Source organism: Echinococcus granulosus, assembly GCF_000524195.1.
Source record: "Echinococcus granulosus chromosome Unknown EG_S00004, whole genome shotgun sequence".
Lineage (NCBI taxonomy): Eukaryota > Metazoa > Platyhelminthes > Cestoda > Cyclophyllidea > Taeniidae > Echinococcus > Echinococcus granulosus.
Genome location: NW_020170384.1, coordinates 2,562,572 through 2,576,277, shown reverse-complemented (window position 1 = coordinate 2,576,277; position 13,706 = coordinate 2,562,572). Strand labels below are relative to the sequence as shown.

At 42.7% G+C, this 13,706-nt stretch overlaps 2 protein-coding genes across 2 annotated transcripts; one reads left to right on the top strand and one right to left on the bottom strand. All coding sequences in view use genetic code 11, as the record gives it.

Moving 5' to 3' along the window:
* Window positions 1-2,549: 2,549 nt before the first annotated feature.
* EGR_01236 (hypothetical protein) lies at window positions 2,550-5,822 on the bottom strand (the record flags this gene model as incomplete). Its single annotated transcript, XM_024490485.1, has 2 exons — window positions 2,550-2,831; window positions 3,609-5,822. 2 exons carry the CDS (start codon window positions 5,820-5,822, stop codon window positions 2,550-2,552), a joined length of 2,496 nt encoding a protein of 831 aa, XP_024355304.1.
* Window positions 5,823-6,793: 971 nt separating this feature from the next.
* EGR_01235 (Uroporphyrinogen decarboxylase) lies at window positions 6,794-13,067 on the top strand (the record flags this gene model as incomplete). Its single annotated transcript, XM_024490484.1, has 5 exons — window positions 6,794-6,840; window positions 8,225-8,495; window positions 8,583-8,951; window positions 12,288-12,560; window positions 12,996-13,067. 5 exons carry the CDS (start codon window positions 6,794-6,796, stop codon window positions 13,065-13,067), a joined length of 1,032 nt encoding a protein of 343 aa, XP_024355303.1.
* Between the last annotated feature and the right edge of the window lie 639 nt (window positions 13,068-13,706).

The following is a 13,706-nucleotide window of genomic DNA, read 5'->3' as shown; positions in this document are numbered from 1 at the left end:
AGGATTGAAATCACCAAGGAGGGAAGTTTTACGAATCGTTAGATTTAACAAGCTAGTTGAAAATTCCGTAACAGTAGCAAATAATTATTTTTTCCAGTAAACTATGTTACGACCCTCACACCGGTGGGGTCAGACAATGATGTACTCCTAGGTCATACGGCAACTAAGTCGCAACATGGTAACCAGGTCCATTCAACTAATGTCACGTTAGATTCAACAATGGTGAGATTTTCCAACTCCTTATGCTGTAACCAAATTTGTCGTTAGGAGAGGGGTCTGTGGATTTTATATGAGTTCAACATACCACTTCAATTAAGAATTACCTAAAAAAGCTCATAAAATTGTCGTGATAGTTAAGTCATCATTTTCATCAAGTTAAAAGGTCAAAAAAGAGGTAAATATCACAGTTTATGTGCAAAAGAATAAGCGTATCATCAGTCATCTTCAAGCGATCCAATCACTCCTCCAGACTTTTGGCGCCCACCACTTTATTCACACAAGCCTACGCATGTGATATTCAGCCTATGTCATGTGTATAGTGATTGTTCACTTTCTGAAGGCCAATAAATGCGTTTCAGATTTACATACTTCAAAGACGTGTAAATAATCCGCCTTGAAAACAGCCAGGATGGATTGGATTCGTAAGGTGGTGGGGAGGAAATTTTGTTCCTGTTCGCAAAAGAAAACAAACCACAAAACCTTACACCGCACTCTAGCATGAAAGGGAGGGAATTACACTACCTCATCCTCCGCAATGGTGGTTATTTTTTACTAAGAAAAGATCCTAAGAGACTTTCCGCAGCACTACATGTGAAAGAGTGCCTTTCCTGAACGAGTTTTTCAACAAAGACAATAGTCATACATTTAACACACAACAATGATCTTACAATAGCTAGTTTCTCCAGATAGAATGAGGGTTGGGAACACTACAATGACCAAGAAGCACCACACACGCTAGAGTAAAAAGGCCTCCTAAATGTATGTAGAGAGCAGAGAATGTCTTAATTGCCGTAGCAGTTACAAAAAACGGTGGTTACATTTGGTCATTCTACATATCGTCTAGGCAATCACACATAAAACCAGACTATTCATGCAAAACAACGGGTTTAACGTAGAAAGCGAGGCGTTTATTCACCACAATCCAATAGAGGTCATGCGGAAACACCGATGCCGTTTTTGCTACCGATTGGCAGCAGCTTTTAATTAAATTGCTTAAATTAACAGGTCAATCTAGTACATTCCAAGAGTGTGTACAAATTCAGCCTTCCATGAAACCCTACTCCCGAAAATCTAAGGTAAAATTTGATCTTCGTGGGTTCATCCCCAGCAGGAAAAAAGAATTTAGTTGGTTTCTAATGGTGTAGAGCTATGTAGCTATGGAGTTATCCAATTAAAGGTTGTCATTATATAACAGCAAAAGTCATTGAAAGGAGGGTTCGCGAAATGGCTGGTTGAATTTACTAAAGGCACCGAATTAACAAATCCCTGTCTCCAAAATCAAAATGTTGATGACTGCCGTGTGAATGCATTTTAATGAGTCCCCTTCAAAAGAGAGAAGAAAATTTAAGAAACAATAGCGAATTTCTTCACAAATGAGCATTTAGAGATATGTAACTTCAATGGAAGGACCAAGACATCGGGTGATGAAGAAAAGGCCCGTTCAAAGTTGATGAGGAAAAGATATGAAATATGGATGGTCTACAGGGTAGGGCCACTGTAGAACACCATCTAGCCGCCAGCACCGCCTTTCCTATGAATACATTCTCAACAGACCATGGTATTTAGGAATCTCATCCAAAATAAAGTAATGTTTGACCCTTTGTGAGATAAGGAGTCTTCTCGGTCTTCTTCCTGTCTCGCAACAGGTTGCAAGTAAACTCGGACTTATGCTGGTAAAAGCAAGTTAGAGACCATGGAGAGCACCAGTGACACGCTCAAAACAACACAAGGCTTATGTCCGAATAAGCATTTTCAAGAGCATGTAGTTCATTTCGATCCTCCGTAATACAGTTTCTGCGCTGTTGACACAGAGTCCTAACACGCCAAACGTCAAGAAAGACGTCTACTGAATCTTCCGATTCACAGCAGACTTTGAGCAAACAATCCAATTGGAAGTCTTCAATAATGGCCAGGGATGAAAATAGGTCCAATTTTGACAAATGATCATAATTGGGAGAATCGAACACGCTGTTGCAAAAACGGTTAGAATGATCTCAATGGGCAGCTGGGCAACATTCGGATGTCGGTAAAATGGGATAAAGGGATAAAAACAGGAAGCACTGGCTTCCAAACTGTGCTTGCTGCAGAATGCCATCTAGCCTTAACTAACATCTCGTAAAACAATCTTAATTAAATTCACAAAGGCGCCACAACAGGTGAGTGCACCGAAATCTGGCAAACCGACTGAGATAGCGACAAACATTAGATCGACACAACAGCCTCGAGCGGTCAACCGCCTATTTCAGACACATTTTCAAACGAATTCGCGCGTGGAAGTGGTGGATGGTAGCGAGGAGAGAAAAAATCCCGAGACTTAGGAAAGACTAGACTCACTTCTCCCTCTCCTCCGCCAGTGCGAAGTTAGCTGCCTCAAGGTCAATCAGTGCAGAGTTGAGCCGAGCGGTGGTCTGCCCCAACAAAGCTTCCAATTCTCTTACTCGCTCCTTAAGTCGCACCACCTCGGTTTGCACCAGACTAGAGCACTCATAGCGCCACGACAGTGGGGTACTGGCGCCACCTCCGATTCCTTCAGTTCCAGTACCACTGCTACTATCACCTGTGATGTTGCCTTCCTCTGGGTGCTCCTTGCCGTTGCGCAACGCAAGCAGGGCCTAGAGTGAACAAAGCCACAATTAGAATGAGTGCTATTCAAAGACGCCTTGGTTAACTGACCACAATCGAATCCGCCTATGCTACGGAAGCAAATATACTGTGGACATGATGAGGAACATCTAGAGAATAGTTATATAAGACGACACAAATATACGGCATTTCTTGCATAAGGATTCTTCTAGCCAGCAATGGAGAAAATTTTCCATAGGTTGTTTTATGTGCCAACTGGGGTGCAAAATTAATAGCGTAGAAGATTGGATTGATCGCCAGTGAAAAAAAAGACCAGAGCTAACAACATTTACTGGGAACTGGGCAGGCGGCATGACATTTTTTGAGGAGAGATGCAGATTTATGGACGAATGACTATACACATTGCTCATAAAGCATATTTTTAAATAGTTTATTTTAACAAGCAGGCACGAGGAAACTTGTACAGCAAATAAAAACTCATTCAGCCTCCTCCTCTATGCAAATGCAGATCGTCATTTACCACAATCTTTTGTAGGGTAAAAAATTACATACGTAGAGTTATGTACCAACAAATAGCAGCAATTTGGACAACACACCTTACAAACAACTTGAACCCTTATCGAATTACTGGTGCATGAGAATCATCGTCAACAGTCTACATCAATGAGATCGCTGCGAACTAAATTCTTTGACGTATTGCTACTGGGTGTACGATCCGAATCAGTTCTTTTATATTTCCGAGTTACAGCAACACAAAGGCACCGTTGGAACAAACAACACCTGTGATAAATGCAACATAAAATTACCTTGACTTTGTAGGATTCGTATTGTTTCTGCAACGAGGCTACTTTCCCCACCAATCTCTCTCGCTCCGCCATCACCTCCGCCAGCTTCGCTTGTGCTGCCTCCTCGTGGCACTGCGATTTATCCAAAGCCTGGGTCAACTCTGTTACCTTTGCCTCCATCTCTACTACCCGCAGCGCACGCTTCTCCGTCTCTGAGGCGTCCTTTCGTACACGCACTAGGAGTCTTTTCACTAAATTCAGCTTTTCCTGCAGTCCGGACGCCTCCGCTGCCGACTCCGCAGCACTTGTCTCGGCTTCAGTCGCCCGCACTACTGCCGCATCTAGTGCCGCAGTCTTGGCGGCTAGATCGGACTGAAGAGAGGCGATTGCTTGTGTTTGCTCAACCAACTCTAGCTGTGTTGCTTGCGAGCGATTCAGGTGGCTGGAAAGATCAGTGACTAGAGTAGCATCTTCGGTGCTAAGACCACTAAGAGACACAGAAGAAGTAGCCGAAGTGAGAATTAGTTGGCGCAGAGCCTCTCGCATCGCACCAAATCGGTCACATTCATCGGAGAGGCGGTCGCAAGACTCCCTCAACTGACCAATCTCGGACTCTTTATCTCGCACCAGACGATCATAGTCCTTAAAACGCTGACGTTGGACCTCCTCAAAGCCTTTAAGTCGCATGTTTTCGATGGAGTGGACGTAAGTGGTAATGGCAGTGATTTGGTGATTCGAGGAGGAGACAAGTTCGTGCATCTCCCTGCGGATATCAGTTGCGTCACTTCGCAACTTAGTGACTTTGTTGTGCAGTTGACACATAAGTTTGCGGCGGATAAGTTCAATACCCTTCACATGTTTTTGAAGACTCAAGAACTCCTCTGTAAGGGAGTATCTCACTCCCGACAGAGAGTCTTTGAGTTGCCAAACGTCAGTAAGAAGAGCTTCCAAAGTGGACGAATTGGGAACATTGATGCATTCACTGTATGGCGGCGGTGGTGGCGACCGCTGACTGATTTCCGATATGAGTTTCCCGTGAAAGTGCTGAATATCATGGATTTGAGCCTGTAGCGAAGTCAACCACTGACTTACTGTTGTCTTGACTTCTGTCAAGTCGTTCTGAAGTGAAGAGACGACAGAAAGGATTGATCTAAATTTGAAGTTATGCGAAATCATATCATCCACTGTGGGAGAGTGATGTGTCTGCGTTGGCAGCGACTTGCTAATAAGAGCGGATGTGATCTGCTTTCTTAGCGCGGAAGTGTTTTCAACAAACGATGACATATGCAGCATCATAGCATCCTTTATAGAATCTAAATCGCCTTTCAGAACCGAAAATTCCTTGTGAAGCAAATCTGTCTTTACATGACGTGGTGAATGGGAATCCAATTTATTAACAGTAGATAAAATTAGCTGAACAGATGAATTGAAGAACCGTGTGAAATCCTTGAGCAATGACGTCACTTCATTGTGAGAGCGTGAAATATCTGTGAAATAGGACCTAATCTTGTCCTCATGTACGCGCAGTGATAGTCGCAGCCGATCTGGTGAGCACTGCTTCAGATATGTGGAAAATCCTTCTAAGAGAGGAAGCAGCTCCCCTGGACTGCTGACAACTAAACTATCAGCTCCTTTGATACCCCGCAATCGATCCATCTCGAGTTGAATACTTCGGAGTACATGAAGGATAGGTAAATCGGGGTTTGATTTATTATTACCTTCAGCAAGGTTCTTGAAAGTGGCAAGAATAAATGCGTGTTGATTGTGGGAATGAGTGAGGAAATTGTTGGGTAGCGGTGAACATTTGGAGGCGATGGCGTACAACTCCGTGGTTTGAGCGTTAGCGGTAACCAGATCATTCATAAGCCGGGATACCTCGGATTTGAAGGTATCTCGCTCTTGTTTCACCGCAGCAAAAGATCTTTGCAAATCGCTGCTCATTTTAGATAGGGTTTCCACTTCCATTTTACTTTGTTCAAGATCGATTTGCTGACGAGAAAGAATACTCTTCAGCTTGGCAACTTCACTGGTCGTTTCACCTGTCTGTTGGTCCACCATTTGGTTAGCAGTCTTAAGGTAAGAGACTTCCTCTTCTAGAGAGGCTATTGTCTTGTTCTTGCGGACGAGAAGTATTTTTAACTTGTTTATGGTGGCATCTCGTTCGCCACAGATGCGACGCAGCTCTTCTAGACTGTCCACATTGGAGTAGCATTCGTCAGCTGATACTGTAGACATGCTACTGTTTACAAATAAAAGCACATTTTCATTAAAACATCTCCTGAAACTAGTGTCTACGAAAAAAATTGGTAGAAGTGTCACAACTGATCTACGTTGCAACATGCAAAGGACAAGCAAACAAGCATATATTCAAGATTGAAAAAGATTGCTGAATATCACAATATACTCAATAAAGCATGAATAGGAAAGCTTCACTAATATTTCTCAAAACATCAAAGGATATGATAGTGGAATTTCCTGTTGTGTATGAGGGCCTTCATAGATACGACTTCACTTCGCAAAGTCAAAAATAAGACAATCGACAGGTATTCAAAGCGTTTAAAGAATGGACAACAAGAATATGCATGAAATATGAAATGCAAAATCTCAGTTGTTGCGTGAAATAAGTAGATATGGAAGAGGGGATTCGGGACACAAAGGCACGAAGAAATAGGAACTTGAGCGCAATAACAATAATAATATTTATGGGTTAATAGAGACAATTTCCCATATCAAGCGATGATTTCACGCGAGATAAAATGGACATACGGGTCGTATAGCCACTAGCGGATCAATTACGGGTATTACCCAGTTGGAAAAGAGGAGGCTAAAGAGTTAACGTACTTGCAACCCAATGCCATGCGAATACGATCAACATTTTCTTTAGTCACAACGGCCAGACAGCAAAAAAGAGCCTTAGCTCTTGTAGGATGGTTAAAAATATGAGGATTTTTGTATTTAAAAAAAGGTTTATTGCTTGTCATGTTTTGCAGACCTATAGGCAACCATTTTATTATTACATAATTGCCAAGACAATTAAATCACATTATTCTCTCTTTTAAAGTTAGTCCAGAAGATATAACGAGAAACAATTACCAATAAGCTACCATTCAAAAGGCACAAGCCATTTGCACTAGATGGGCGAGCACGTTGAGCATTGCAAAGCAACTCAAGAAACCCCTTAGAACGGTAAATTACAAGCGCTTCTTATGCACTCGGTGTTGTGGCACCACACAAAACCCTCCAAAACAAGGCTGTAAGTGAGTGGAATTCAAAAATTTGTAAGAGCTCACCCCATTCTTATAAACTCATCTCAGCCTTCATATTGCAATAGGTTCAGTGTTGCCCTCTTGCACCCTTGCCTTCTTGCCAGTAAATTACGTACATGGCTTAGGTGAGGGTACCTTTAAATGACTAGTGTTGCAAACGTGTATAGTGGATCGCGATTGCTTTATCTCAGCGTTCATTTGCTCCTCTGGGGGCAACGGCGTCGGCTCGATTCCGGTGTTCACAAATACTGGCTACTTCTTATCCTAAAGATATATTCATGCAGTCGTATTTTTTAATATTACTCTGGTAGCCTTCATGAATTTTTTTGTTTGAGCGTAGTAGATGCAATGAAACCCTAAAATAAGCTCAAAGTTGTTAACATTTTACCAGGTACGTTGTGTAGACTTATTTGTGCAATAGATGTGGTTGGTAGCCACCTTACTTCATTTTTTAAGAGTAGGTAAATTCAGGTTTGTCAGTGTTTGCTCTCAACAAGGTTCCATCAAGGGAGGTTATCTTCGACTCGCATCATCAGCATGGTCTGCTATGCGTCCCCTTATTGGGTGCTGCCCAGTGAAGCCCCTGGCTAATCATCGAGGGGCGGTTTGCCGGCCGTCGTGTATGGGTGCATATTTGCAATTTCGTACGTTATCTAGGATATCACTTGTACCTAGGGTATATCATCCTCACCGCTATTTCTAATTCATCCTCTGAAAATATCATATTCATTGGCTACTTGAGGTATAACCAACTCACGGTTGACTGGCCCTTATCTCTGATGTCAAGATAATGGAACGTTATTGGATTTCATTTTATGGGGTAATTTCGGCATTACCCGGTATGTGCTGGGACTTTAAACACCGAAATCCCGGAGATTGTCTTGGTCAGTTTTTCATGCTTTAAGTTATAACTGTCTTGATGTGCTCTAATGGTGTTGGGCTGGACCTCCCTTTTAACCACATGAGTGGTACAACGTCGTAAAATGTTGACCTTCCTCGCATATTTGAGTAAATGCACAACACATTAACTCCTCCTGCATAATTCTTTGATTTGTCCTAGTTTTGGAGATGTTTAAATTTCTACTTTGAGAAAGGTACTGTTATTGGGATTTTTGGGTCGATTGCATTGCGTTTCCAGCTGTTGCAGTTCGCACCAGATGTTTTATTTATTGAATAGCTTTTGACGCGTAAGGATAGTGAAAGCGCCCTAGTTATCCCAAAAATATGCTTTTTTGTATCGATTCCATTCAATTTTCTTAGATACGCGCTATAGGACTAAATTTGAGACGCCTTTATTCATACTTTTGGCCGAAATGATATCAATTGACGTTTCATCGGTCACTCGGCGACTATTCTCTCCCTCCATTCTAGAACTACCATGTCGAAGATTGAAAACTTTCCTATCCTCAAAAATGACACCATTTTGCGCGTCTGCAAGGGCTTGCCCGTACCCTACACTCCGGTATGGATAATGCGCCAAGCCGGTCGCTACCTGCCCGAGTTCCAAGCTGTCAGGAAGGATCATGACTTCTTTGAGATCTGTCGCATTCCTGAACTAGTCTGCGAAGTCACCCTCCAACCTATCCGCCGTTTTAGTCTTGACGCGGCCATTATATTTTCCGATATTTTGGTCATTCCACAGGTCTGCCTCAACCGTGATTTCGTTTCACAAAGATATACTTATTTAGTTTGAGTAGACACATTGAGCTTTGCAATCTCGATTATCCAGGCTCTAGGCATGGAAGTGGTGATGGAGCCAGGTGTTGGACCACAGCTATCCACCCCATTGAGCGACCCAAAGGATTTGCTACGTCTAGACTGGTCGGTGGATATAAAATCTCTTTTGCATTACGTCTACGAGGCGGTGCGACTAACACGACATAGACTGGAAGGTCGCGTGCCTCTTATCGGTTTTGCGGGGGCACCCTGGACCCTCATGACCTACATGATCGAGGGTGGGGGCTCCAAGACCTTTGCCAAGTCAAAACGATGGCTCTATGTTTACCCCGAGCCCAGTCATCGTCTTCTTGGACTGCTGACTAGAGCTGTCACTGATCATCTGGTTCAACAGGTCCTAGCTGGCGCACAGGTTTTGCAGGTAAGGGAAATTTTGCTCAACTGGTTTAAGGTCTGCGTAGCTGCTAAAAGTAGGAAAAATATGCGCAAGTACAATTGCATAAAAGTGCGTTTTAACTCAAGCTTTTGCTAAATACTCTCGAATTAGGCTCCTGCGGTCGTGCAAACTGTTCTACTCTAGAATTTCGATCTTATTGTCGTCGTCTGAGAAAAGCAATTTTTTGTGAATACTTGTCTGCTGAATTGTGGCAGGAAATTTTAGAGCGAAAATATTTTAACTGGAAAACCCATTGGTTTTACCTAGAAGGCCATAAGCCCACATTATTACCAAGGGCGCCCGGTTTGTACCAGATATTTTTGTGAATCGTTATTAGCTTGCAAATCCCTGTGTTTTCTTGGCTAAAATCAGTTGCATTCAGCTAATGGGTTGCTCAAGAGCTTGTCTGTTGATAAACTCATCTGAAGCTGATTTCACATTTCCATGCAGTAATGGTTCTCCCTGGGGCAGTATTCTTTATTCCTACTCAATTTGGGGGTGCGTTCTTCGTTGTTTTGAAGAGATCATCGGTATTTGTGGTTTTGTGTGTTACCCAGATCCCCACTTGCCTTCCTCCTGGTTCTTTCATTTGTCGCTAATCGAAGCATTGAAGCACGACTCCTTTAGGTGTTAGATGAAAATGCACGTGGTTTTTGACATTGATAATATTTTTTGTCACCTTTGTGAGTGACCTCTTCCGGGTTATCGCCTAGTGCTTTTTTCCGCTGCTATTTTTCTAGATTCTATGATTGTGTCTTAATTATTGCCGTTTTCCGAACAAAATTTCCTTATCCGTCGTGGTGGAGGTAAAAATGACTTTATGCGAAGGTAACATTTTCTGGGGCGGTGTCCTTCATATCCCGTCGACTTTAATGTGGACCATTTTCTAAACAATTCGTTCATCTGTTTGCATTCTTTCCATCCTCACCTTGAGCCTTGTGTGCTCTCGTACACAGTGCCTTCCTCCTTATTTTTAGTGTTCGCCACTAAAAAGCCGTTGAAGTATGACTTCTGTCAGCCTCAAGTGAGTAGGTTTGTGGCTTTCGACAGTGAAAATAGTCCTACCCATGTTTTCAAAAGCTCCTACAATGGCTCTCTCTTATTATTTTTATCCGTCAGCTGCTCTTTTTGTACTAGTGTCATGAAACGGTTGACTAAATTTCGTCAGAAATTTATTTCCATTTTGGAGTCAAATTCCCCGAATCATCGTATTCGTGCCTGCTGATTTTGCCTCATGCTCCAGTCTCCGGGTCATTTTCAAAGGCTTTCTTTTTTCTTGGAATATGCCTTCCATTAGGGAAGGAGCGTTTGTTCCTTTTAGGTCTCAAATCACGAATGCATGGGGAGACGCGCATCTTTGCCTGCAGTGCTAATTGATCACACTGGTATAACGGTTGGAAAGGGGATAATGTGAAGTAAAAAGCTGCCACCATAGGTACCTCAATCACAGCCGTCGTTTGTTTTGTTATATTGTCGTCTATTTGGGGTCCCACTCGAATTGCCCTAGATGACCGCTTTCATCGGCTGCACTCTCCCCCTTAACAAATAATTTTTGGGTATTTCACAAAGAAGCCTACAGTTCATTGTAGCTTGCATGGTACACCCTTTCTGACTGTCGAATCCGTCTAAAATGAAGTGTTTTCTCAGTCATTCGCTTTTTCAAGTGAGCGGTTGTTCAAATTATGGAAGGCCTTATCCATGCAGCATTCGAAAGAGCAAGCTGACAAAGGCTTATACGACAAATTCATTTGGTCATAATATTTTGCCTTTAAATGTGCTCTTATTAAGTAAAGCCCTCAAAGCCAATTATGCATGGTTCCCCCACCTTAGGTTGAGAACTGTTACGTTTCGAGTCTACTGATGCACGCGGTGTGGAAAGCCGATGAATGCCTTCTTCGGCACAATATTCACTAAGAACTCAAATTTGATACAAAATGGAGGCTTTTCCATTTCTCCCCAAATTTGTTACTCCGGCAGCGACAAAGCAGACCCGAGTCCTTAAGTGAGGCATCTTGTTCCCCCTTGCCTATTGAAAGGTGCGTATACCTGGAGAGAGAAGAAATTTCCTTCTCTGTGTTGAGTCCTTTTGTTTGGAGAAGAATCATCGCCTATTTTATCTGTTTAGACTGGCACAAAAACTGAAAGGTACGTCAAATCATCTGACTGCAAGGTTGACAGTCTTCTCATTTAGCTGTAGTCATATCTGGGAGTGAACTAGTAGTTTCGTGATCAAAATATCCTCCTCGTTTCCTTGCGGAGGTGGCGCGTCAATTGTTTAAATACCCTACCAGACTAGATTTAAGACTAAGTCGACGCAACCCCATAAAGAATTACAAGAATTTATCAGAAATTCTGGGTTTTTATCTTTTTTGAGCACCACTGGCGGGTGAATTTGGAATCAACAATGCTGAAGGCGATAATGCACTTCTCAGCAAGCAGTGAGTATGCCACTTTAAGGCTGACCTGCATGGAGGCATGTTATCTGTAATTCATGGAAACTGATTGCGCTATTCGCATCTCATTAACGACCAAAAGGGTACCAAATACTGCTATAAGTGGTGGATGGCTTTATCAATTCCCCATGCTAGAAATCCCAGTCGATTTTAATGTATTCACAATCTTTTGCCAAGGCAGTAGGCGGCTTGAGATATTTTTCATCGCTGCCACTGTTGCAGCAGCAAACCATGTTTTTCCGGGCTTAACTTTTACGTCGATGGCATAACTTTTTAAGCTCCTAGTCCGCGAAAGTAAGTTATATTCTTATGTCCACGGTTTTAATATTTTTCAGCTCCACCTTTTTACTGAATGCACACTAAGGTGTACGTACCTGTGAGTAGGCATTGGTAGGATCGGATGCTGGAAAAGGATGGAGCGTATGAGGCCGGAGAGAACTTAATGGTTAAGTGTACAGAAAGACCGGTCGAGTTGTTAGCAAGGAATCGACATGACTTACAAGATGTGCCACCAAAAGAGTGATAGAGTCCTCGTGTAAACCTTAAATATGTATCTGCTACATGATCCTCTTCTTGTGAGCATCTTCCTCGTCCTTCTGTGTCGCTCCCCTCAACAGAAGGGTCAGAAGCAATTTGAGGATTTCTTTAGGTTCATATATGCACTAAGCATGGATAGGCGTGCAAAAGGGCTGGTGGGTACCAATCACACGTGACACTAACCTATGACCTCATCGCCACAATGATGACTAAATGCTGTGGTGATTGAAGGGTATGGGTGGTTAAGCCTGATATTTGACGCGTCCATCATCGTGTTATACAAGTAAAGAGTGGACGATAAAAAAGGAATTATGATCTCCCTCCGTGACAGATTTTTGAGTCGCATGCAGGAGTCCTGTCACCGGACCTCTTCACTACCTTTGTACTGCCCTGTCTGCAACAAATCTATACAGGCGTACGCAGTTGTCTGCAAAATCAGCACGACTTCTCTGCGGGCGAATGTCCACCTATTATAATGTTTGCAATGGGTGGACACTATGCCCTTAAGGAAATTGCGTCTGCGGGCTTTGAGGTGGTCGGCTTGGACTGGACCATCAATCCGAGGTGGGCGCGGCAGACCATTGGTCCACTGGTTACACTTCAGGTGAGCTGGAGGACTTTTCCCACTCTTTGATCTTATCCATTCTTAGGACCACCCGACGCATAGGTAATATTTCGAACCACCCCATCCCTTTGTCTAATAGAAATGAATATTGACCGATGAAGATTTTCACCCCTAGTATTCTTGATACTACTCACTTATAACGTCATCTGATAGACGCGATTCGTTGGGAAGAATCCATTTTAGGAAGACTGTGGTATGTTCTCCAGCTCATGGAAAGCTGAAATCTGATATAAGACACAATCTGTGGTATTTTAGTCACTTCTGAGCACTCAGAAGAGTTCTTGTAAAACAGTTACTTGGGCTTTCGTATGCATTGTGTCCCAGTTACTTCTGAAACTGCCTTAAGCTGATTTCCTATCAAGACCCGAAACAGCTTAGGGGCTTGCACCAGGTCTCCATGCTTTCGTCTTTTAGGCCGAATTCGGGCGAGATAAGAAAGCCCGTGCAATTCAATATACATTTAAAAAGAGTCATTCTATTTCGTAACCCTCTTGTCTCTTTGACCGTTGTCCTTGGAGCTTTGAGCGCACTGAAATCAGATGCGGAAATTCTATTTCAACTGACACAGTCTTCTCTTGCAAAATGTCCTGTAGAGGTTAATCGGCCTCGCATTTCTCAAGTCTACAGCGAGCATACTCTACGCACCAGTAATTATTTATAGAAACACTTGCCCAGATGTGAAATTATTCCATGTGCATGCTGTGTACAGTTACTGTGCTGTGCATTCTCTCCCCCTCTCTACTTGACTTCATACCAATGCTAAGTCTAGTGCTTTGGAATTGTGAAAGTCTGTGTGGAGCTTTCGCATAAGGAAGAAGGTTGCGCCACATTCCATTGCATGCTTTCGCACTTTAGCTCAAGTCCCGGGTCTTTAACTTTCACTATCACTGGTGACATTCTTCTTGTTCATCTCATTACTCTGCTAAATGTACGAACAGGCAAACAAACCTCAGTGGGTTGATTAGTGAAAAGAGTTGGTAATTTTGATAATTTGCGTCGTCATCCTTTGTCGGAACCCTCTCTGTAATGGCAGTTTAGTACTAAACAAAATTATTTGCAAACCTTTACAATTTGGCTAAAGGATAGGCGCTTTGACTTATGGAATCATAAATGCAAGTAGATGAG